A 23,943-nucleotide genomic window follows, 5' to 3' on the forward strand; every position below is an offset into this window, starting at 1 on the left:
GGCTCGGGATGTCTCCGTCCCCCCGTTCCCCCATTCCCCCATTCCCCTTGAGCCTTATCCAGGGGCTCTTGTATCTCAAGCCTTATCCACAGCATCGGCCGTGTCCCATCACAGCTGTGGAACAGACTGACCCAAAGGAGGTGAAACACACGTTTCTTAGTAAAGGTCGACTTCTGACTGGTATGACGTGCAGAGAGGTGCTGTGAGCTAGCATCCAACGAGCCCAGCACCCATCTGAGTCTCCGTCTGCTCCCGTACAACGGGAAGACGGATTTCGGTGAGTCAGCGCCGTCTGCTCGCTCCACCAAAGACAGTTTCTGCTCAGGGCGCTGGAAGTCACCGTCACAAAGGTCTTATTTTTTCAGAGTCGTTTTGAAATTTGTTAAATTTGTAATTGTGGTAAAGTACATATTACATAAAATTTCCCATCTTAACTATTTTTAACGCACAGCAGTGTTTTTACGCATTCAGCGATATTAGCTACGTTCCCACTGTCGTGCAGACAGTCTCCAGAACTGTCTCATTTTCCGAAGTGGAAACCCATTGCTGGTTAGGGAATAACTCCCCTCTCCCCCCCACACACACGAAACGGCCCTTCTGCCTCCTCTGTGAATTTGGCTACTCCTCGTAGCTCGTGCAAGTGCAGTTACACCTTCACAGCGTTTGTGTCTCCCTGACTGGCTTGTTTCATGCACCGTAGTGTCCTCAAGGTTTGGTCACACTATCACGTGACGGGCTTTCCTTCCTTTCTGAGGCTGAATAATACTGCACCGCGTGTAGATAGTGCGTTCTGTTGAGCTGAGTAAGACTGCACGGCGTGCATGTAATGCGTTCTGTTGACCTGAATAATACTGCCCGGCTGTAGATAATGCGTTCTGGTTAGCTGAATAATACTGCCCGGCTGTAGATAATGCGTCTGGTTAGCTGAATAATACTGCCTGGCTGTAGATAATGCGTTCTGGTTAGCTGAATAATACTGCCCGGTGTGTAGATAATGCGTCCTGGTTAGCTGAATAATACTGCCCGGCTATAGATAATGCGTCTGGTTAGCTGAATAATACTGCCCGGCTGTAGATAATGCGTTCTGGTTAGCTGAATAATACTGCCCGGCTGTAGATAATGCGTTCTGGTTAGCTGAATAATACTGCCCGGCTGTAGATAATGCGTTCTGGTTAGCTGAATAATACTGCCCGGTGTGTAGATAATGCGTTCTGGTTGGCTGAATAATACTGCCTGGCTGTAGATAATGCGTTCTGGTTAGCTGAATAATACTGCCCGGTGCGTAGATAATGCGTCCTGGTTAGCTGAATAATACTGCCCGGTGTGTAGATAATGCGTCCTGGTTAGCTGAATAATACTGCCCGGCTGTAGATAATGCGTCCTGGTTAGCTGAATAATACTGCCCGGCTGTAGATAATGCGTCCTGGTTAACTGAATAATACTGCCCGGCTGTAGATAATGCGTTCTGGTTAGCTGAATAATACTGCCCGGCTGTAGATAATGCGTTCTGGTTAGCTGAATAATACTGCCCGGTGTGTAGATAATGCGTTCTGGTTAGCTGAATAATACTGCCCGGCTGTAGATAATGCGTTCTGGTTAGCTGAATAATACTGCCCGGTGTGTAGATAATGCGTTCTGGTTAGCTGAATAATACTGCCCGGCTGTAGATAATGCGTTCTGGTTAGCTGAATAATACTGCCCGGCTGTAGATAATGCGTTCTGGTTAGCTGAATAATACTGCCCGGCGTGTAGATAATGCGTTCTGGTTAGCTGAATAATACTGCCCGGCTGTAGATAATGCGTTCTGGTTAGCTGAATAATACTGCCCGGCTGTAGATAATGCGTTCTGGTTAGCTGAATAATACTGCCCGGCTGTAGATAATGCGTTCTGGTTAGCTGAATAAGTTGCACGGCATGTACATAATGTGTTCTGTTGAGCTGAATAATACTGTGCAGCGTGCATGTAATGTGTTCTCTTAACTCCCTTGTCCCTGGGCACTTGGCCTGCGTCTAGCTCGCGGGCCCCGTGAGCAATGCTGCTGTGAACACGGGCACGCACACATAAACGTATGGTTGATCTTTTTCTTTCTGGGGATAACTGCATTCTCCTGCAGCGGCCATAAAGAACAGAGCTCCCTTGTACTCATCACACTACACGGTCGTGTCTGGGGAAAATACCGTAGAGGGTTGTGGCCAGCACGTTGGTGTGGATGCACACAAGATGCAGAACATGCGCCTCACCGGAGCCATCCTTCCCATTGCCCTTGATCGCGGGCCCACGCCTGTGTCGCTCCGTCCTCGGGCTGCCCAACCACGACGTTTGTAAATGGATCCTGCATCTTCGGACTGAGTGCTTTCGTCTGTGCAGCAGTGGAGTGGGGGCGGGCTTTGCAGGTGTCGGTGGCTCATGCGTTGCTGTGTGCGGTGAGATTCCACGGCTCGGATGCACCGCAGTGCGCTCGACCATTCCCCTGTTGAAACCGCCGGTTTGTTTCCAGTCTGGGGTCATTTTGCACAAAGCTGGTGTAGATACCGGCGTGCGGGCCGTCGTGGGAGCATCACCTTCTTGCTGGGGGATGAAGCCCCAGGTTCGCACTTGCTGGGTTGTACCGTACGTGCGTGTTCCGTGAGAAACTGCCGCATCCTTTTCCAGAGGGACCGTGGCATGACATTCCCGCGCGCCGTGTGAGCGGCGCCCACTCTCACGTCCTGGCCACTGTCCGCCGGTGGCACGGTGTTTTCTTTCAGCCCCTCTGATTCTGTGCCGCCAGCTTACTGCGGTGTACGTGATCATCGCTGAGGGTCGCGGGCTTCGGCCTCGAGTCAGGCGCTGACCCGGTGGCTCTGTGTATCCTCTCCCTTGACGTGTTTCCGTTTGCGTTTCTGCAGGTGTTTCGGCAGCTCCGTGTATGTTCTAGAGATTCGTTCTTCGTTGGGTGTGTGTCTCATTCTCGGGCTTGTCTTGCCATCCCTTTTCACGGTGTTTAGCAGAGCAAAAGTGTCTTGTGTTTTTCCCTCCAGGGTTTCAATCGTTTTATTTTACTTTATTTTGTATTAAGGTACGGTTGAAGCACGAAAGTGTTTCATTTGGATTTAGTCCAGGCTCTGCGGTTTTCCTTTTTTAAGGATCATGCTTTCGGTGTAAAGCCTAAGAACCCTTTGCCTCGTCTTCGATCCCCAAGACTTCCTGCTGTTTTTTCCTAAAAGTCACGTCATTAAACATCTTACACTTCAAGTCCATGCTGCATTTAATCCAGGACCTGTGATCGTTCACATTGGAGCCCATGAGGAGTCCCTCTTGTATCCGGTGTGGGACTGGGGTTGAGGTGTCTCTGATTTGGGGAGCAGATGCCAGCTTGCTCCAGCCGTGAGTGCTGGAAGGTTCCCTCCTCGCTCGGAGTGCAAACCTCATTTGAGCCCATTTCTGTGGGTCTGTTCCGGATTCTTCCGTCGGGGTCATCCACCTTTTCGTCTTTTGACTGCTGTAGTCTCATGCACACTGGGTCTTGAAGTCAGGTACTGATTCCTCCCACTGTATAATTTTTTTTTTTTTAATTATTTATCTCTGTCAGTCCCACTGCTTTCTGTGTAAATTTTAGAATAATCTTGTCCCTATCCACAAAAACTCTTAACTAAGATTTTGCTGGAATTTTGTTAAGCCTGCATGTCTGTTTGGGGAGCATTGACATTTTTGCCTTCTGACTCATTCTGTCCGTGGATGTGCTGTGCCTCTCCATTTACTTCTTTTTTTTTTAAGATTTTTTTTTTTTTTATTGTTTTTAAATAATCTCTACACCCCAGGTGGGGCTCCACCCCACAACCCGGAGATCAAGAGTGAGTGTCCTACTCCCCACCTGAGCCACCCAGGCGCCCTCATGTTTTGTTAGATTTATACCTAAGTACTTCATTTTTTGAGCAATTGCAAATGATACGATTATCATTTTAGTACTTTGATGACAACATACTCACTTCTTGTCTAAGAAGTGCAGTCGGTTTTTGTAGGTTTCTCTTGTATCTTGTGAGCTTGCTGGATTTGTGCATCCGTTTGTTTTTAAACAGCGTGCTCTAGATTTTCTGTGTTCACAATCACGCTGTCTGCACATAAAGACAGTCGTACTTCTTTCCGGTCTGTGTCTTGTCCCTTTCCCGGCTTCGTTCAGCCGAGAACTCCAGCACCGTGTCGGGGCTTAGCGGGAAAGGGTTCAGTCTTTGACCATCCGCGACAACGGCAGCCGCAGGGGTCTGGAAATACTCCTCATGCAGTTGGGAAACTTCCTCGATCCTGTTGTCCTGCAGTTTTAATTGTAACAGGTGGCTGTTGAAATTTGTCAAAACTTCTTCTGTTCCAGTTGGTCATGTGGATTTTGTGTAGGCTGTTAATGTTGTGGGTTATATTTATTGATTTGTGGATATCGAACCAGCCTTGAATCCCTGGAATGGACCTCTTCTGGTCACGGAGTAACATTCTGTGGGTACAGTGCCGAATTTGCTTTTACAGTTGACCCTTGAACAACACGAATTTGAACTGTGCTTGTCCATTTACGTGCATTTTTTACAAATACAGTAGAGTACCATCAATGTGCCTTTTCTTCGGTATGATTTTCTTAATAATAGTCCCTCTTGTTGCTTCCTTTCTTGTAAGAATACGGCATGTAATACGTACAACATACAAAATATGTATCTGTCGACTGTCTACGTCAAGTTCGGGGGATGTCAGAAGGTATACATAGATTGTGTTGCAGGGGGAGGGTTGTGCCCCTGACCCCCGCATAGTGCCAGGGTCGCCCACATTTCGTTAAGGATTTCTGGAGCCACTGGTCTTCACCGTCTTTGGCTTTGGTATCAGGGTTATGCTAGGTTCGCAGGATGAATCGGGACGGGTCCGCTCTGGATTTCTGCAGGAGATTGTTTAGAATTGGCTTTCACTCTCCGAACTGTTGGGCGCGCGTCCGTGCCACGCGGGGTCCCCTGGGGCTCTGGGCCGGGCCAGGGCGCGTCCGCGATCCGGCTCGCGGGGCCGCGGGGCTGGGCTCTGTGCGCACTGGGTTTCGTTCGTCGTCCCAGGCCTGGGTGCGTTCTCGGCGCTGGCCCGAGGCTGAGGGAAGGGGGTGCGCAAGTCTTGTCACGATTCGGAGTCCGTCGTTTCCCCGGAGCCCGCAGAGGCGGCGGGCGCTGCGGGCGGGCAGCCGAGTCCCTTGTGTCCCCAGCGGTGGTGCCGCCGTGCTTTCCTCGTCCGCAGATGTCGGGGAGCAATCCCCTTCCTCTGCTCGCCCGGGTCAGTGCCGGCCTGCGCAGCCGCCGCTGGGCGGCGTGCGGGAGAGAAGGGGGCCGTGCGTGTGCACACGGGAGAGAAGGGGGCCGTGCGTGTGTGTGCGTGTGTCTTGCGTGTGTGCGGGAGAGAGGGGGGCCGTGCGTGTGCGTGCGCGTGTGCGCGTGGGAGAGAAAGGGGTCGTGCGTGTGCGTGCGTGTGGGCATGCGGGAGAAGGGGGCCGTGCGTGTGCACGCGGGAGAGAAGGGGGCCGTGCATGTGCGTGCGCGTGTGCGCGTGGGAGAGAAGGGGGCCGTGCGTGCGCGCGGGAGAGAAGGGGGCCCTGCATGCATGCGCATGTGTGCGTGCGTGTGTGCGGGAGAGAAGGGGGCCGTGCGTGCGTGTGCGTGCGTGTGTGCGGGAGAGAAGGGGGCCGTGCGTGTGTGTCCGTGCGTGCGGGAGAGAAGGGCCGTGCGTGCGTGTGTCCTGCGTGCGTGCGGGAGAGAAGGGGGCCGTGCGTGCTTGCGCGTGTGTGTGTGCGGGAGAGAAGGGGGCCCTGTGCGTGTGTGCGTGTGGGAGGGAAGGGGGCCCTGCGCGTGTGTGCGTGTGTCCGTGCGCGTGTGTGCGTGCGGGAGGGAAGGGGGCCCTGCGTGTGTGTCCGTGCGCGGAGCCTCGCGGACGCGCCGGGGGGGCCCCAAGCGGGCGGTCACGTCCCCAGAGCGTTGGCCGGCGCGGTGCGTTCAGGAGAAAGCAGGAGCGAGCTCCGGACGCGCTCGGGTTTGGTAAAGCGGGGAAGGCCCACGTGTGTGGACGGTGATGGACACCAAGGTCTGCTCGGTAACGTTTGTCATGCCGTCTCCAGGCCGGCCAGGGTGCTGCCCTCTCTGGGGGCCACGGGCCCGTTGGCCCTTCCAGGCAGGGGAGAGGCGAGGGGGCCTCGTCCAGGAAGAACCGTGCTGGCTTTAGGCAGAGACGGGCGAGCAGAGCGCCTTCTCCGTGGTGTCCTTCCTCGGTGTCCGTCAGCTGGAAAGTCCCGACGCCCCAGCGGCATGTGTGGGGATGGTGGCCCTTTGGGACCCGCCCTGGGACCGACAGCTGACTGCGGCAAGCCCGTGGCTTCCGCGGCCCGCCATCCGCTCTGTGCAGCGTGTGCGGCCCCGCACGGCCTCCTCCAGCGTCCCTCCCGGTGCGTCGCGGCCCGGACCGTCCTGACGGGTGAAGACTGGCCCTCGCTGAGCCGCGGTGAGCTCTGCAGGAGATGCACGCACACCCACGGAGGACGGGTCTCTGGGGGCTGACGCCTCACACGGCGGGGCGTATAGTGATCATCGCACACGTGTGGTTTTACGTGAGCGTCTTCTCATTTTCTGCGGACGGCGGTGGAAAATGCTCTGTTTGTACTTCCTTAAAGCTAATTTTGAGGAGCGCCTGGGGGCTCTGTGGGTTCAGCGGCCGACTCTGGATCTCAGCTGGGGGTCTCGATCTCAGGGTCGTGAGTTCAAGCCCCACGCTGGGCTCCACACTGGGCATGGAGCCTACTTTAAAAGAACAGTCTAATTTGGGGCTGTAATTTGCATACGGAGCACCTGTTTCAGCGTCCGGCTTGCAGAGTGTTTGACAAGTGTGTGCACTGCAGTGCTGGTCGCCCCCGTGAGCATGGGGAGCGTCTCTGCGTCCCCCCAGAGGCACCCTGGCGCCCGTGCGCGGGGGAGCCAGGCCCTCACACCCGGGCCTCTCTCCACCGCCACCGAGCGGGAGCTTCTCTCCTGGAATTGCACTAAACGGACTCATACGGTATGCGGCCTCTTACCCAGCCCGGGGACCCAGGCATCACTCACGCATGCCCGTTCATCGCCGAGTGGCATCCGCGGGTGGTGACAGCCCGTCCACGGGCATTTCGCTCACTTCCATCGTTGGCTGTTATGAAGGAACTTCTGGAACGTTTGTATGTCTGTCTGCAGATGTATGTTTTTATTTCTCCTGGGTTGAAGTTGTCGGAGGGTAAGGGTGTGATCGATGACACCAGAGAGGACGGCTGTTTTTCCTGGGGACTCACCACTGCACTCCCACCTAGGGAATGCCCATCTTCCCCGTTGCCTGCTGTTCCTGACAAAGTATGCATTTGGCCATTAAAGTAACCGTTACGGTTTTAGTTTGCGTTTCCGTGTTGACTCACAAAGCGTATCACCCTTCCGTGTGCTTGTGAATCATTCCTCTTGTGCTCTGTGAAGCGTCCAGATAGCCTGTGTACTGACTGGGTTCCTTGTCTACCGTGTAGGTTTAAGTAAGTTCTACGCCCAGCGTGGGGCTCGAACTCATGACCCTGAGGTCAGCACTCGCCCTCTACCACTCAGCCAGCCGGGCGCCCGTCTGGCCGTGTTTTAAGAACTTTATACAAATCATGTATTCTGGATGAGAGTCGTTTGTCCGATACACGTCCTGGAAGCCTGTGGTTTGCCTTTTCCTTGTTTTAATGGTGTCTTTGGAAGGTCAGACGTGTTTAATTATCACAAGCTCAAGTTTATCGACTTCTTTCTTTCATCATTCAAGAAATCTTTGTCTAACCCAAAGTCAAAAAGAATTTTCTTCTGGAAGTTTTAGAGTTGTGGGTTGTTACATTTAGGTTTTTGATTCATTTCAGGTTATTTTTTGTGTGTTTGATATGAGTTGTGGGGTTATTTTTTTATCTTGATATATAAAAGATTTTCCTGGGGCGCCTGGGTGGCTCAGTCGTTAAGCGTCTGCTTTCTGCTCAGGTCATGATCCCAGGGTCCTGGGATCGAGCCCCGCATCGGGCTCCCTGCTCGGCGGGAAGCCTGCTTCTCCTTCTCCCACTCCCCCTGCTTGTGTTCCCTCTCTCGCTGTGTCTCTCTCTGTCAAATAAATAAATAAAATCTTTTAAAAAAAATTTTTTTCCTTTCCTCCACTGAGTGGCCCTGATACTTTTGTCAAAAATCAGTTGTCCACGTACATCTGAGCTTCTGGACGGCACCGTGGTTGATGCGTGCTTTGATTCTTTGTGCCAAACCACCATAACTTCATAGTAAGGTTTGCAGCGGGGTCGTGGGGTCCTCCCGTTTGATTCTTTGTTTTCAGAATTCTTTCCGCTGCTCTAAGTGCTTTGCTAGTCCCTATTAATTTCAGAATTAGTACATCAGTTTTTTCAAAAATGCCCCGTGGGGCTTTTGTGCGGGATCACCTAGAATCTACAGGTCGTTGTGGGGCGAACTGACCTTGTAACAGTCTAGAATCGTGTTCAATGCTTCCGTGTTCGGGCAGCATACGGAGTTTGTATTCATTTTCCTTAGAAAGTCCGTGGTTTTGATGTTGTAAGTGGTCTGTTTTGTTTTGATTTTAATTTCATCTTCCAGTTATTCTTCCCATACAGCTGATGTTTGTAGGTTGGCTTGCTGGCCAGCGACCATGTTAATTTTACTTACCAGGATAACATCTTTCCAGAAGATCCCAAGGCTTTCCTATGATTGGGAGGATCCAGCGAGGTGGTGGTTCAGGTGTTTGAGAGCAGATACAGGGTTATTGATTACAGTGCCAGGGAGCGGGGCTGGACGGCGGAGCGGAGACCGTGTGCCAGGAGGCGGTCGGGGGCTGTGGTGCCGGGGGAAGGTGAGGAGGTTTGGGGACATAGGGAATGCTTCCTTTTTTGTGCTCAGTGGTAAGTGGCCTGTTGGTCCGCTCCGGCCTGTGGCTGTTCTGAGCCGGGCTGCCCGATGAGCCTGTCCTACTCAGGCTTCTGAAGGTGGGCTCTGCCCCCCACCCTGGACAGATGGACAAGGACAGATCTGTGGCATTGGGTGGAGGTGACGGTAGCTGCTTCCTGCTGAGGGGGGGTGGTCCGTCCAGCAGGGGTGCAGTTACGGACCAGAGTGTGGTTTGGTCATTTGGGTGACATTCCTGGGTGGCCAGGGCCATGGGATTTAGGGAGAGGGGCCCCTCCGATGGCACAGTCCTTCCCATATGGAATTGGTGGAATCGAGATGAGACCGACTAACAGATTAAAGAAAGGGGACCAAGAATGAGGGGTATGAGTATTGAGGGCAGCGGTGCTAAGAAGGGAGGGAGTCGGGAGAGCTGTGGTGGGTTTCCGCGAAAACCAGGCAGGTGAAGGACCGGGTTTGTGGTGGATGAAGGTAGGACAAGGGGACGAGGGGCCCGGGAAGATGGAGCCAGGCGGCTGGGATCACCCCGCTCCGGACAGGGTCCCCGCCGGCCGTGAACCACCTGCTCCGCACACTGGGAACGGAGACTCGGGGGGCCAAGCGGGAGAGCCGGGGAAAGGGGTCCTGACCCCCCCAGGTGCCCATAGCCCACCTGTGCACCCTCACACCTTCAGACCACCCCGCAGAGCCACCCTGGCCGGAGGCCTTCAGTCGTCCGGGGAGAACGGGCGCTCGGCTGCTGCAGGGCTGCAGGGGGAAGGAAGGGAGGGAGGGGTCCCCCCGAAGTGTGGGAGGAGACACCCATCATCCTTGTGGGCAGGGGCCATGTGGCAGGTTCCCTCCCGGGCTTTGGGTCCCCACCCAGGAGTCACCTGCAGGGGAGGTCATCAGTGCACCAGGGAGAGTCCCCAGAGACCCCCGGAAAATCCGGGGAGAGTCCTGGGGTCAAGGTCCTCCAAAAGTGGGGGGACCTGATCAGATGTGGGATGAGTGGATCAGGTGGAGGGGGACCCCGGCTGCTGCAGGGTGACCCCGGAGGGTAGAGGGGGACCCCGGCTGCTGCAGGGTGACCCCAGAGGGTGGAGGGAGACCCTGGTGGGTGGAGGGCAGGCCTGGCGAGCAGAGGTGACCCCGGCTGGTGCAGGTGACACCCCAGCGGGTGGAGGGGAACCCCGGCGGGTGGAGGGCAGCCCCGGCAAGCAGAGGTGACCCCGGCTGGTGCAGGTGACCCCAGCGGGTGGAGGGCAGCCCCGGCGAGCAGAGGTGACCCCGGCTGGTGCAGGGTGACCCCAGAGGGCGGAGGGGGACCCCGGCGGGTGGAGGGGAGCCCCGGCAAGTGCAGGTGACCCCGGCAGGTGGAGGTGACCCCAGCGGATGGAGGGGAACCCCGGCTGGTGCAGGGCGGCCCAGGTGAGCAGAGTCCAGCGGCGGTGAAAGCCCCTCCCCCCAGGGCAGAGCAAGGGGACAGAGGTTCTCGGGGTGTAAGTGCAGGGGCACGGGCTCCTGCCGGCAGTTCCCAGCGCCTGCTGGATGGTCAGAGATGGCTGGCACAGCTCACCTGCCTTCCAGTGCGTCGGTGAGGACACGTCGGTCTAGCCGTGTGTTCGTGCACGAGTCAAGGTGAACCTGCTTCCCTCTTTCTCTAACGGGTACGAAAGGCTCTCTGATTGTGTGACAGGCGCTCGGTAGATTCTCAGCCCCCTTCCCGTTCATTCCGGGTGCACCGGTGTCTTAATCACGTTCAGGCTGCATCATTACTGTGCATGTTTCTAAGTTTCAGGTGTCTGCCCATTATTTCTCTGTATGGTCTTCATTTTTATTCCCCAAAAGCCATTTTTCCCCCTTTTGGTACTTTAAGGCTTTTGGGGGGTTTATTTTGTTTTTTAATTTGTTTCAAGCGAGGGGTACACCCGACATGGGCTGAGAGTCCACCGACTGGGCCTGCCAGGTGCCCCTAAGGGTTTTGTATTTTTATATTAATTTAATCAAGGATCAGGATGTCGTTTTACTTCTAGTCAACCAACTATATCAAATATGTTGGATAGAAATTATGTTTTCCCTCTCCGCACTGATTAGGATTTGGCTTTTTCACGTAGGTTAAGTTTTACCTGTTCAATCCTGTGTCATGACTGCTTCTTCTGTGTGGGTCTGTTTTGTTCCAAAACCGCATGTTTACTTCCAAGTTCTCTTATCAGAATTATCTCTGTGCTGATGTGTTCAGCGTTTTCCTGCAGTTCATCCTATACCGCTAACGTTACCCATTTTTTTTTCCCACCATAAAGTGATCGGAATTTTTTTTATTTTAGAATTAAAATAACATTATGCTTTTATTTTAAAATTAAAATAAGAGTGAAGTATATCCACAATTTTAAACGAGCTGGTTTAAAAAACAAAACAGAAAAAGGAGCCATTAGACAACAGAAAAACAGGCCAAGAGAACAGAGAAGCGTTCAAAGCAGACAGACGCAGACTGGCCAGTAAGCCGGAGGACAGGTTCTTGGGGCGAGAGCAGGGTGGTCCTCGGTCGGACCGCTGCGCACCAGGTCATTGGAGCTGCAGACCGCGGCGTGCCGTGGGGAGACAAGCAGGTGCGCGGCGCTGCGTGTGTCCCTAGAGCCCCCTGCGCACGGACGGGGAGGCCCCGAGAGCTTGCGGAGCCGCTCCGTAGCTGCGGACTGTTGGGGAGCACTGGAAGAATGGGTGGGTCCGCTGCGCTCCGAGTAACGCCTCAGTGCAGTCCGTGGACTGGACGCGTGCCGGGAACGCAGCTGAACGGGAGGGCGAGCCGACGGGGCTTCAGCGCTGCGGAGCGTGCGTTCCGATCTGGTGGGGCCCCCGAGGCAGGCAGTGGGCGCGCGCGGGGTGCAGACGAGACCCCGCCGACCCCAGATCTGGTGGGGCCCCCGAGGCAGGCAGTGGGCGCGCGCGGGGTGCAGACGAGACCCCAGATCTGGTGGGGCCCCCAAGGGAGGCAGTGACGGCGCAGCTCCGGGCCCCGAGGCGGCCTCCCTCCGCAAGGCCTGCGGGTGGGGCTGGGCGCGCACGGGGCGCAGACGAGACCCCGCCAACCCCAGATCTGGTGGGGCCCCCGAGGCAGGCAGTGGGCGCGCGCGGGGCGCAGACGAGAGCGCGCCGACCCCAGACCGAGGCTGTGAGTGCCCCTGGTTGTACACGTACGTGCGTGTGTTGTGCCGGTGTCAGTACCGCGGTGTGAGTGGTGAGGAACGGTCTCGCACCAGAGCTAGCGCCGGAGACGCTGCGTGCTCGGGGTGCGCCGTCAGACGCGGGGGAGAAGCGTGCGGGGGAAGCTCAGTGGTTCCGCCCGCGGCGTGCTCCACACGCTCCCGCCTGCGTCTCTGAACCGCCCAGGAACGGTGGGCGTGCCCTTACGTCTTCCCCGGGGTCCACAGACGTGCGTTTCTGCTCAGCGTGCGTGAGGACCTGTTTCCCAAATTCTCAAGGACGCAGGGGAGCGGGACACTTGAGATGTTCCTGGGCCAAGAAAACCCCAGAAACAAAACCCAGTAAGTGCGAAGCTGACTGTCGAATTTAACTGGGATCCCTGATGCTCGGTGTGGAAAGACACTTATGTCCAGCAGGGTTTCTGGGGGCCCCGTTAGGAGGCTAACCCAGCGGTTCCCCATCCTTCCTGCGCGTCGCCGGCGCCTCTGCACCTCTGTGATTTTTTTCCTTGGAAAGGGAAGACTGTTTCATAATTCACACAACACGGGATGAGGTCACTGGACCCGGGTGCGGTTTCTGGGGTCCTGCGGTGCAGCCTGCCCGCCGCGGCTCTGTGGACGTGGTGGCCGGGTCGCTCTTAGCTGCGTGGGGCCGTCGGAGGCCCGGCAGTTGGGGCCAGGGGCGCCCGCCCTGCAGCGGAGGTAGGCAGGCCCCCTGGGCTGGCGCACACGCCTGGGGTTCCGCGGTGATCCGGGGAAGGAGCCCGAGCACCTAAGTGAGAGCGGGAGGATGCGCCTGACAGACGTGCTCACTGGGTACATCAGGTGTGCACGTGAGGGAGTAAGAGTCCAAAGGGGCCAGACAGGATTAACTGAGAAAACCCTCCTTCCCGGCCCGGGCCCGCAACGCACCCGGGTAGCACGGACGCTGACCTTCCAGAAATCGAGGCGGATGCAAGGACATGCGTAGAAAACACCGGCAATTCTTTTTCCTTGTTTTAAAGCAGATGTTCATATAGGCTGCATTCTTCCCTCCAGATTCCATTTTGAACTCCTTTCCAGTTAAAGGGCTCACCATTTTGTCCGTGCAAATTGGAATTTTAAGTGCTTTGTGATTGGAAGCCTTTGCAGAAATTCTTGGCTGGTTGGGCGGGTGGATACGCGGTCGCTGCCTGTGGAAATCAGCATTTCTGTGCTTCTGTCCCGACAGAAGAGTCAGCGAGACCACGCTGCTTCCACGTTTCACTTCTCCCAAACGTTCTCTCGGACACACGCTCCCAGATTATTTATTACAGACAAAATGAATCATTTTTGAACGGCATTTACTGTTACCGTCAGTCTGTCAAATCGCTGTTCACAGGAAGCGCGAGACCCCCATTTCGTGTTGTTATATGGAAACGCCTTCATGGTTTGTTTTTATGCATTTATTCATGGGAGGCAGAGGGAGAGCAGGGAGCCTGACGCGGGGCTCGATCCCAGGACCCCGGGGTCATGACCTGAGCCCAAGGCAGATGCCTCACCGACTGAGCTGCCCCGGTGCCCCGTATTCTAGATTAAAAGGAATTTTGACACATTCCCGGGGTCCATGACTCCAAGCCTCCAAAACGTGTCCTTGCAGTAGTAACCCCGTGCGGCCCCTGTAGCAGCCGCCGGCGCCCTGACTGTGAGACGCCTCCCCGCGGGGACAGGCAGCAGCAGACCGTGGAGGGATCCCTACCTGCCAGACCCGAGCGGCGGGAGAGGATGTCGGGCTGGAGCGAGGGAGGCCGCGTGGGCTCCGGGCAGCCCTTCTGCTCGCTTGCCTTTCGGGGCCCCTGGCCCTCCGCGTGCTCGGAGCACGCCTGCCTGGCTCGATCCGGGACTGAGGCGTCCCTGCTGCTCTCCTGTGGTTTCAGAACCGGGTCTCCCCCTTCAAGGACATGATCTTCTGCTTCTCGCAAGAGGACTGGTCCCTTCTAGACCCCGCGCAGACTGGCTTCTATGGCGAGTTCATCATCGGGGAGGACTGTGGCGTCTCGCTGCCTCCAAGTAAGGCTTCGTCCCCTGTGTCCTGAAACCAGAGAAGGGTGGGGCCCGCATCTGCTTTGCTGTCCCCCCCGACCCCGCTCATACATCGGGCCTACCTGGCCACTTTGCCTGCTAACCCTAATGTAACAGCTTTCCGTGCGCCTGGTTCTGTGGTTGGTGGGCTGTGCTCGTTTGCTTCTGTTCGCCTGATGGTCCTGAAGGAGACGCCCTAACCCCCCTCCATCTCTGAGATCCTGTCCCCTCCCTGCTTGCTCTCAGGAGGCCTGCCTGGCCCCCGTGGGGCCGTGCCCCGGTGTGCGGGCCTCCAGCTCTGTCCTCTGGACCTGTGTGGGGTCCCCGCCCTCCACCCGCCCAGGTTTCCTGTGGGCACCCACGGCTCATGGGTGTGTGTCCTCCCCTTTGTGAACAGACGACCCAGCCGCCCAGCTGGATCTCTCCCAGGGAGAGGAGAACGAGCCCCGGGTCCCCGAGTTGCAGGACCTCCAAGGGAAGGAGGTGACCCAGGTCTCGTACTTGGGTGAGTAATGGTTCCAGAACTGGGTGGAAGGTTGCCACTGGGCAGAGGCAGGCCCGTCCCTCCACCCCTCCCTGCAGCCCGGTGTTAGCCCCGCACCCTGTCTGGCCTCCTCCCTGACTCTGGCCAGAGAGCATGTGAGAGGTTAACATTGCCACGCGCCTCGACCAGAGACGTCTGACAGGAATCCGTCGCTGTGCTGCCCAGGTGGCCCGTCCACGAGTGAGCGTGGATCCTCCCAGACGTCAGGCTGGGGAGGAGGAGCGGGTGCTGGGACGGCCTAGCTTGCAGCCCCAGGCCGCGGGTCTGTGTCGCACGGGGCGGACCTGGGGCTCGGTGGTGGGGTTTTCTCGCCTCCTCCCTCCCCACGCTGCGGCCACAGAGCTCAGGCCCGTAGCCTCCGTGCCGTGGACATGTCTGCTCCTGAAGGGCAGTGGGCTCTGTGCGGTGTGAGCAGCAGCCCCACAGCCCCTCCCCCTCGGGACCCTGGGTTTGGGCCCCGTCCCCGCCCGGAACAAGCGTGTGCGTGCTCTGGCTGACTGCAGGCTGCGTCTGTGCGCCTTCTGTGTGGGGAGCGGGACCCCGTGGACCCCACAGACAGCCAGCACGCACAGTCCGCCCAGGTTCAGCACCCGTGTCCGGGGATGGCCGCCTGCATGGGAGCCCGGGGCTGCTCTCCGACCATGGCCCACTGGCTGCACGACAAATCAGCTTCTCCGTTTTCTTCTCTGGAAAGACTTTCCAAGCCTCCAGCCATTCCAGATAGAAGAGAGACGAAAACGGGACGAGCTGCAGGTGCCAGAGTTCCAGACCTGCCAGCAGCTGACACTCACTCAAAACACCTGCCCAGGTACCGAAGGGCTGGGGGGAGGGGGCACCTGCGTGAGCTGAGTGTGGCGTGCTCGTGTGCATGCGGTGTGTGCGTGCTGAGTGTGGCCTGCGTGTGTGCGTGCGGTGTGTGCGTGTGCGGGGGTGTGCATGCGGTATGTGTGCGGGGGTGTGCGTGTGGGGGGTGTGCGTGTGCGGGGTGTGCGTGTGCAGGGGTGTGCGTGTGTGTGCCTGCTGCTGGGAGGGGCTCCTAGGGTCTCGGAGACCCGTACTGATTGCTCCTGTGGATTGTTCGCTGCTTGCGCTGGGCTTGTTGCCCTAGGACCCCTCCCAGTCTGGGACCCTCCCCTCCGTGCCTTCCGTCCGCGGGTTGGGGGGTCTGCGTGCTGAGGGTGGTCACGGCTTGAGGCGTACCCAGCTCTGCTCGGCCGGGATTTGGCTCTGAAACAACAAGACGCTGAGTGTTGCTGTCTGAGAACAGGGAGGGATGCTGGGTCTCCTAGCGGTTGGTGGCCCGTGGCCCCTGAGCAGGGAGGGGCTGCGCGGCCCGCGGGGCCACATGCAGGCTGCTCCCAGCCCGGTCGCTGTACGGCCGCACCGAGCCGGCCTGTCCTCTGGCTCCGCGTGCTTCCTCTGCGGGCCGGTGTTGGCCTGTGTGCCCTCCCGCGGGCTGAGCTCTGCTGGGGCCCCAGGCCCTGAAGCAGCACCAGGTCTGTGCCAGGCGCTGTGTGTGCATCCTGGGCTGACGACACCCCCGCGGGGCCTGCTAAGACAGCAGGACCCTCTGCCGGTCCTGGAGGGGCTCCCTGGCTTGGAACGCCTGCCTGCTCCCCGCGTGCGCACGTGGCCTTCCCTCTGTCGGAGACAGGTCGTGCCGTCCCGCCTCTCCTTGCCTTGTGAGTGCTCAGCCAGCAGGGGGGTCCCACCGTCAGGACTGCGTCTAGGCCCAGCTGCCCCCCAAAGGCCGCCCTGCCTGAGGCCCTCACGCGCGTTAGGGCTTCCGGGCTGGTCCCTGCACCTCACCGAGCTTGCCCTCCCTGGGAATCTCCTCGAAATTCTCAGTTATGGGCCTGGATCTTTTGCCTCTTATGTATTTGCACACAGTTCCTCCACTTCTTTTAGAGTTTGTATGTCAACCCATTTTTTTCCTACATTGTATTTTTTCTTAAAGATTTTATTTATTTGAGAGCGCACACAAGCAGGGGGAGAGGCAGAGGGAGAGGGAGAAGCAGGCTTCCCACCGAGCAGGGAGCCCGATGCGAGGCTCGATCCCAGGACCCTGGATCACGACCTGAGCCGAAGGCAGACACTTAACCGACTGAGCCACCCAGGAAAGCCTTTCTACATTTTAAAAATGTGGATTTTTTCATCCTTTCCTTTCAGGTTTACGTCTTGTAAGAAAGGCTCCCCATTCCAACAGGACAAGCATGTATTTCTTAGGATGCCTGGGTTTTTATTTATTTGTTTATGGTCACGTCTGGCTGCCCGCCCTCACCGTGATTCAGCCCCCCATCCGGCGAGCGCTGCGTTTGCAGGCCACAGGTGCCCTTCCCGAGGCAGGAGCCCCCAGCACACCCCACGGGCTGGCTTTTCCCACCTGCAGCTTGCCGAGCTCGGGCTCCGTCTCCATCTCCTGAAGCCCAGGGCAGCATTGCCTCTCAGAGGGAATGGTCTTGGCCAGCGGTGGAGTCACTCCTGAGGGTTAAATAGTTCACGTAAGAGCACCTGGACCAGTAATCCTGTAATCCTGCCCACCCCTGCGCTCACCCTGAGTGACTCCTCCGTGCCCGGCACCGAGCTCTGATGGAGGGCATGTCGCCCTGCAGGCATTATGTTAGTCTCCTAGGGCTGCTCCCCAAACACCAGAGACGGATGCATGACAAGCAGCAGACACCGATTTTCTCAGAAATCTCAGGGCTCGAAGCGTAGGCTGCAGGCGGGCAGCATGGTGTCCTTCCCCTGAGGCCTCCCTTTTGGCCTGTGGACGGAGGTCTCCCCGCGTCTGCACATGGCCCGTCTCCGGATGTCGGTGCCCCGATCTCTTCTTAGAAGGACACCTGCTGGAGGAGGGCCTGCCCTGATGACCTCATTTTAACCTCTTTACCCCTTGAAATGCCTCATCTCCAAATACAGTCGCCTTCGAGGTACCGGGCTTAGGACTTCAACATACGAATTTTTCAGGGGATGCATCTCAGCTCGTTGCGTTCCACCCTCAGGTGCCCCAAAGCTCCTGTCCTCTTCACGTAGCTTCACGCAGACACTCAGCCTCTCCACACATCCCTCAGTGTTCCAGCATCTGCCCTGTATCCAGCATCTCACCTAAACATCCTGTAGAGTGGGCGTAGGGGACACCCAGGCGTGTTCCTCTCCACCTGCGAACCTGCGGGACCACACATCACGTTATGTGCCTCCCAAAATGCAGTGGTGGGACGGGCATAGAACGGACCTTCTCGTTCCAAAAGGGAGAAACTGGGGGCACCTGGGGGCTCAGTCGGTGAAGCGTCTGCCTTCGGCTCAGGTCGTGACCCCGGGGTCCCGGGATCGAGTCCCGCGTGGGGCTCCCTGCTCCGCGGGAGTCTGCCTCTCCCTCTGCCTCTGCCCCTGCTCGTGCTCTCTCTCTGTCAAATAAATAAATAAAATCTTCAAAAGGGAGAAACTGGGAAGAAGAAAGGCCGATGGCCCCCAAGCGAGGGTTGGAATTCAATGAGCCATGAGAATATGCGGCTTGCGGGGAACGGTGGGCTCAGGGCTCCGTCCCCGTCGGCCTGGCGTGCGGTGGGAGTCCGGCCTCCCGCGGGACGGCCTCTGCAGCCGGCCTGCCCTGGGCATCGAGGGTGAGGAGCTCTGCTGGCCTGTTGTGTAGAATGCCAGTGGCCTGCACCCCAAGGTTCATCCGTCTCTTGCCCTTCAGCCCCGGCTAGCTGTGTTTCCGCTCAGACACGAGTTTCAGAACCAGTGTTGGGCCCCGTGCAGTCCCCGGGAGTTCAGGCCGTCCGGCAGGAGGGTCCTCCAGGGTCTTTCCCGCCTCATCTCCGCTGCTTGACTGGATCCGGGCCTCACACCCCTGATCCCTTCACCTGGTGGTTCTCTAGCCTCTTGTGTGTGTTCTCTCCAGGGCACGCTTTGTCGCTTTCTCCCATGTGGGTGAAACTGGGAATTTTCCAGATACTCACATCTTCTCCCACCCTCCAGCCTCATATCGTGCTGAGCCCCCAACCCTTGTCTTCTGGGGAGCAGCTGTTCCCGTGGCTCTCGTTGCCTGCAGTCTCCTGCTCTGTGCGGCTTCCCGGTCTTCCTGCCCTGCTTCCGTCTCGGGCTCCACCTGCCCTCGGGCGCCCGAACCTCACAGAACTGCCCTCGGGCGCCCGAACCTCACAGAACTCTCCTTCCTCCAGAGATTGCATCCGGAACCACCCTATTCCTGCTTCTGTCTCCGGGGGTCTGGCACCACTAGTCCCCGTTCTAGACCCGAGTCCCACGTTTCGCAGAAGTGAGGAAACCGACCCAAGGGGGAGCTGTGTGGGGGCTGTGGGCTGGGACCTCAGGCCAGGCACCCCACTGGCCCCCACATCCCCCCCAGCATCATAGACTTGGGATTCACTGAGTCTGCTTCCGACTAGGTTATAAAGTCCAGATCCACTACCCAGCCGCGCTGGTGGGCCTCAGAGGGGAACGCGGGTGACCCGGGTGGTGGGGGTGGCCGGACAGCCCCGAGGTCAGCACAGCGAGGCGAGCTCCCTCTTCAGCCTTGAGCCCGGAGCGTGTCACCCAGGTTGGCTTGGTGTATAATTTGGCAAGTAACAGATCACGGGGTTGTGCCCAGAGCACATGGGGCTGTGGGCCTTCAGGCTCAGGCTATGGTCGCCGAGCCTGCCCTGCCTTTCTCGGGGGTAGGGCCTTTCTCTCTGGGGTCTTTCAGGGGCCCGATGCGGGGTTAGGTAGGGCGCTGCTGCCTGATGGGTGCGTGGCCAGGACTTGACGCAGAGAGACCCGAAGTCGTTAGATTGGGGGGTCTCGGTGCCTAGAGAGGAGAAACAAGGAGCGGGGCTCGGGGCGAGGGCGGAGAGGACGAAGCCGAGCCTTGCCGAGTCGGGTTTGCAGGTGCGGGGCTGTGGCTGGCGCCGCCCGGCCGACCCTCCTCGGGGCTTTCCCGCAGCCGGAGCTGACGCGCTGACCCCAGAGAACGGCCTGGATGAGGAGGTGACCATCGAGATCGTCCTGTCCAGCTCCGGGGACGAGGACTCCCAGCTCGGCCCCTACTGCGCGGAGGAGCCGCGGAGCCTGCCCGCCTCCCGCCGGAGCGGCGGCGAGGCCGCGGGCGGGGTGCAGACATCGTCCTCTAACAAGTCCTACGTGTGCCCGAACTGCGGGAAGATCTTCCGCTGGAGGGTCAACTTCATCCGACACCTGCGCAGCCGCAGGGAGCAGGAGCGGCCGCACGAGTGCTCGGTGTGCGGGGAGCTGTTCGGGGACAGCGAGGACCTGGACGGGCACCTGGAGAGCCACGAGGCGCAGAAACCGTTCCGCTGCGGCGCGTGCGGGAGGAGCTTCCGCCTCAACTCCCACCTGCTGTCGCACGGGCGCGCGCACCTGCACGCAGGCCGGCTGCCGCCGCTGCACAAGCGCGAGCCGGGCGGGGGTCCCGCGGGCGACGGCGCGGCCAAGCTCCGCTTCCAGTGCTGCGAGTGCGGCAAGGCCTTCCAGCGGCCCGACCACCTGGCGCGCCACCGCAGCAGCGTGCACGCCAAGGACCAGGCGCGGCCCTTCCAGTGCCGCTACTGCGTTAAGAGCTTCTCGCAGAACTGCGACCTCCTCCGCCACCAGCGTCTGCACATGAAGCGCCGCTCCAAGCAGGCTCTGAACTCCTACTGAGGGGGCCCGCGGGGGTGGCGCGCATCCGCCCCGGAGCAGGGCGCATGTCCTCCCCGCCCCGGAGCAGGGCGCACTGCCATCCCCCCTTCCCCGGGCAGGGCGCACTGCCATCCCCCCTTCCCCGGGCAGGGCGCATCTCCCTGGAGCAGGGCGCACTGCCACCCCCCCTTCCCCGGGCAGGGCGCATCTCCCTGGAGCAGGGCGCACTGCCACCCCCCCTTCCCCGGGCAGGGCGCATCTCCCCGGAGCAGGGCGCGCCTCGCCCCCGGAGCAGGGCGCACTCCCACCCACCCCTTCCCCGGGCAGGGCGCATCCCCCCGGAGCAGGGCGCGCGTCCCCCGCCCGGAGCAGGGCACACTCCCATCCACCCCTTCCCCGGGCAGGCGCATCTCCCCGGAGCAGGGCACACTGCCACCCCCCCTTCCCCGGGCAGGACGCATCCCCTCGGAGCAAGGTGCACTCCCACCCACCCCCCTTCCCCAGGCAGGGCGCATGCCCCCGGAGCAGGGCACACTGCCACCCCCCCTTCCCCGGGCAGGGCACATCCCCCTGGAGCAGGACGCACTGCCACCCCCCCTTCCCCGGGCAGGGCGCATCTCCCCGGAGCAGGGCGCACCTCGCCCCCAGAGCAGGGCGCATCCCCCCGGGAGCAGGGCGCGCGTTTCCCGCCCCCCCCAGCAGTGCGCATTCCCACCCACCCCCTTCCCTGGGCAGGGCGCAACCCCCAGGCAGGGCAGCATCCCTCCTCCCCACCCAGGGCAGGGCCAGACCCTCGGTACTGACTGGTCCCACCCCTCGCCCACCATGCACCTCCCCCAGGACAGAGTCACAATCCTCCTGCCCTTTGCTCTCAGGTAGAAACGAGGTAGTGGCCGATTGAGCATCTGTTGTCTCTGCTGTGCCAAAAAGCAGGGAGGGCTTGTCTCCACCAGCTTTGACTCTTCCATCTTTCCAGGTCTTCGAGAACCCCCTGCACTGCTTTCCAAGCAGGGAGGGACTGGGATGCTCCCCACCGTGGTGACCCCCCGGGGCCGTGTCCCTTGCCAACCAGTCTAAACACACGCCCATAAAGCCCTGTTCCACATCGTCCCTTCCCCCATCCTGAGGTTGGGAGTAACTGCACTTCTGTGTGACACCAAGAAGCTTCGGGGGTGGGGGTGGGCTGGGGGGAAGGCTGTGGGCAGGTGTCCCCCTGTGGCATGTGAGTGGCAGGGCCAAGCACCCCGAGCGTGTCCTGTCCTCAGAAGTCAGTCCCCCGTCACCATCTGGCCCATAGGAACAATCCGGTGTCATGAGGAGCCTTGGTGGGGGCCAACCGCTCCCTGCACAGGCAGAGGGTCCTGCCCTTTTCTTTGCCATGGTGTCTGGTTATTAGGGAATGTGAGGCATCGAAGGCAAAGCCCACATTTTACACTGTTGGCACGCCCTCCCCAAAATGTGTCTATAACCTGGGAGGCCCTTGATAAATGGTCGCGGAGGGGGGAGTGTGGTCCCCATCCCACCGGGTCTGGGAACGGGGAGCTCAGCCCCCAGTGTTGTCCGGGCGATGTGGGCAGGGGACACGGCATTCCGTGAGCATTGACTCAGCCTGCTGGTCCTATTTGTTCGCTAGGGTTGCTGTAAAAACGGATGGCGTAGACGTGTCCTCTGAGATCTGGAGGCGGGAGTCGGACATGGAGGTGCCCGCAGGGTTGGGTCCTTGAGAGGGAGCGTCTGTGTCCCGTGTCTGCTCTGGTGGGTGGTTGCAGGCAGTTGATACAACATGACTTGTGGAAGCATCACCCCATCCGTGCTTCGTCTTCACATGGTGTTGTGTGTGTCCGTCTCCATGTCTCCCTTGCTCCCAGGACACCAACCATATGTAAGACCTACCCTTCTGACTCCTGTCTGTTACCGTCTTCACTAATGACATCCGCCATGGCTGTATGTCCAAATAAAGTCACACTGACGTACCGGGGTTAGGACGTAAACCTACAAGTTGTGGGCTTGGACACAGTTCAACCCACAATACCGGCCGGTCCCGCAAGGCTGCTGTCATTCCCAGGTCACGGGAGAATCCGTACAGACTGGCCGGATTCAGGCCCAAGCTCCTATTTCCAGGCTGGGTGTCCTGTATGGTTGTATGCCCGCGCCCCTCAGCCGCCCGTTCCCCTTGTCGGGTGACACTTCACTGCCACGTCGAGACACCACTCCCCCAAGCCCAGTGAGAGCGTTACGAGGTCCTACCGTCGAGCTCCGTAACTGCGTAGATGCATCCACCTACCCGGGGACAGTAAATGCAATAAAGCCGTTTGTCATACCCTCAACAGAAAACTGTTGGGGCTCTTTGTTTCTAAATAGTTTGCCTCTTGAAAGGGGAGAAGGAACCCCCAAAATCTTTTAAGCCTAAGAGTGGAAATTCCAAGTAGAAGCCCGACTCCCATCCACCTGAGCTCTTGCCCAAAGGTTCCGTTGGTGGTGAGTGTATTCACCCACCCACGTCAGAAATTTGCCTAAAAAGAGCATTGTTCAGCTCACCGGTGCATTTTATGTGTAAAGTCAGGTCCTAAGTAAGAAACAAATGGAATGTAATGGGCTGTGCATTTCTTCGGGTGCCCATCAAATAATGTGCGGTGTCCTTGCATTCACTGACCCAGAGCTGACTGGGCGCCTGGGAAACCGGGAGCTGACGTTGACCCGGGAGACCGTCCTGGGCGATGTAGCTCAGGTCCCAGGTTCGTGCCACGCGTGAGAAGCCCGGGCTACCTGCACTGCGGAAAGCTCCAGAGAGGAGAGCGGGCCCCCTTGGTTCGTCCCTCCCTCTGTGGGGGCTGGGCCGGCAGGTGAGGGGTCCGCCTTGCCATGAGGTTCAGAGACCGCACATCTGAGGAACAGCTGCCCTCCCTGTTCCTCTCATCCCTTGGCATTGTTCCCACCAACTTAACAGGTGCATAATAAAAACTCACTGAATTAGCATTCGTGTTAGACTTAATTGTATTCAAAACCAAAGTAAAAGCACAGCCTGAGAGAGGTGGTCACTGGATTGGAGAGCTGGAGGTGCAAGGGTGCTGGAGACGGTCCTTCGGGACATCAGACATCGCCTTGGGAAACTTGGGTCTCAGCTTCAGTCGCCTGACCCTGTCTGGAAGAGAGAGGGTTTCCCTACACCGGGCGGAGCTTACGCACCTGGTCACAGTGATGAGGGAACGAGAGGCTCGCTGAGGACAGCAGAAGCTGACACCCCACAACCCCCCCACTTTGGGATATGTGTGACATTGCTCGGGCACTCCTGGGGGCCCTAAAGGAAGAACAAACGGTTAACTTACAGAGATCACAGCCCTGCAGGACCCGAGCCTCCCACAGTTTACAAATGTCCTCGTGGTTGACTAGGAAGAAGCTTTCTTATCAATAGCCTGACCTCCAGAGACCCGTAACTCAGTCCCCTGAAGCCCTAACGTCACCCACCCCTCGATAAAGTTGAGGGAGGCTGAGGCAGAAGGAAATGTACATAAAATTGAATTTCTTTTAAACCTACAGCCCATTGATAAGGGCGTGTGACTGGGGGAATGTAACGTTCCTCCTGGAAGCTCTCAGCGATCCCACTGTTAATGGCTT

General features: G+C 58.5%; 1 protein-coding gene across 3 annotated transcripts in view; it reads left to right on the plus strand.

Annotated features, from left to right (window-relative positions):
* ZNF496 (zinc finger protein 496) overlaps nt 1-23,304 on the plus strand; it is a 29,134-nt gene extending 5,830 nt beyond the window's left edge. For 2 of the 3 annotated variants that reach the window (XM_078067706.1, XM_078067707.1), the window contains exons 7-10: nt 14,003-14,135; nt 14,545-14,652; nt 15,386-15,499; nt 19,634-23,304. In XM_078067706.1, the coding sequence (XP_077923832.1) occupies nt 14,003-14,135; nt 14,545-14,652; nt 15,386-15,499; nt 19,634-20,349 (1,071 nt within the window). In that variant the 3' untranslated portion in view covers nt 20,350-23,304. The remainder of the gene's footprint in view (nt 1-14,002; nt 14,136-14,544; nt 14,653-15,385; nt 15,500-19,633) is intronic. The other variant, XM_078067708.1, reaches the window with a different exon arrangement.
* The last annotated feature ends 639 nt before the right edge of the window (nt 23,305-23,943 follow it).

The sequence above is a fragment of the Halichoerus grypus genome, chromosome 2, assembly GCF_964656455.1.
Source record: "Halichoerus grypus chromosome 2, mHalGry1.hap1.1, whole genome shotgun sequence".
NCBI classification, from domain to species: domain Eukaryota; kingdom Metazoa; phylum Chordata; class Mammalia; order Carnivora; family Phocidae; genus Halichoerus; species Halichoerus grypus.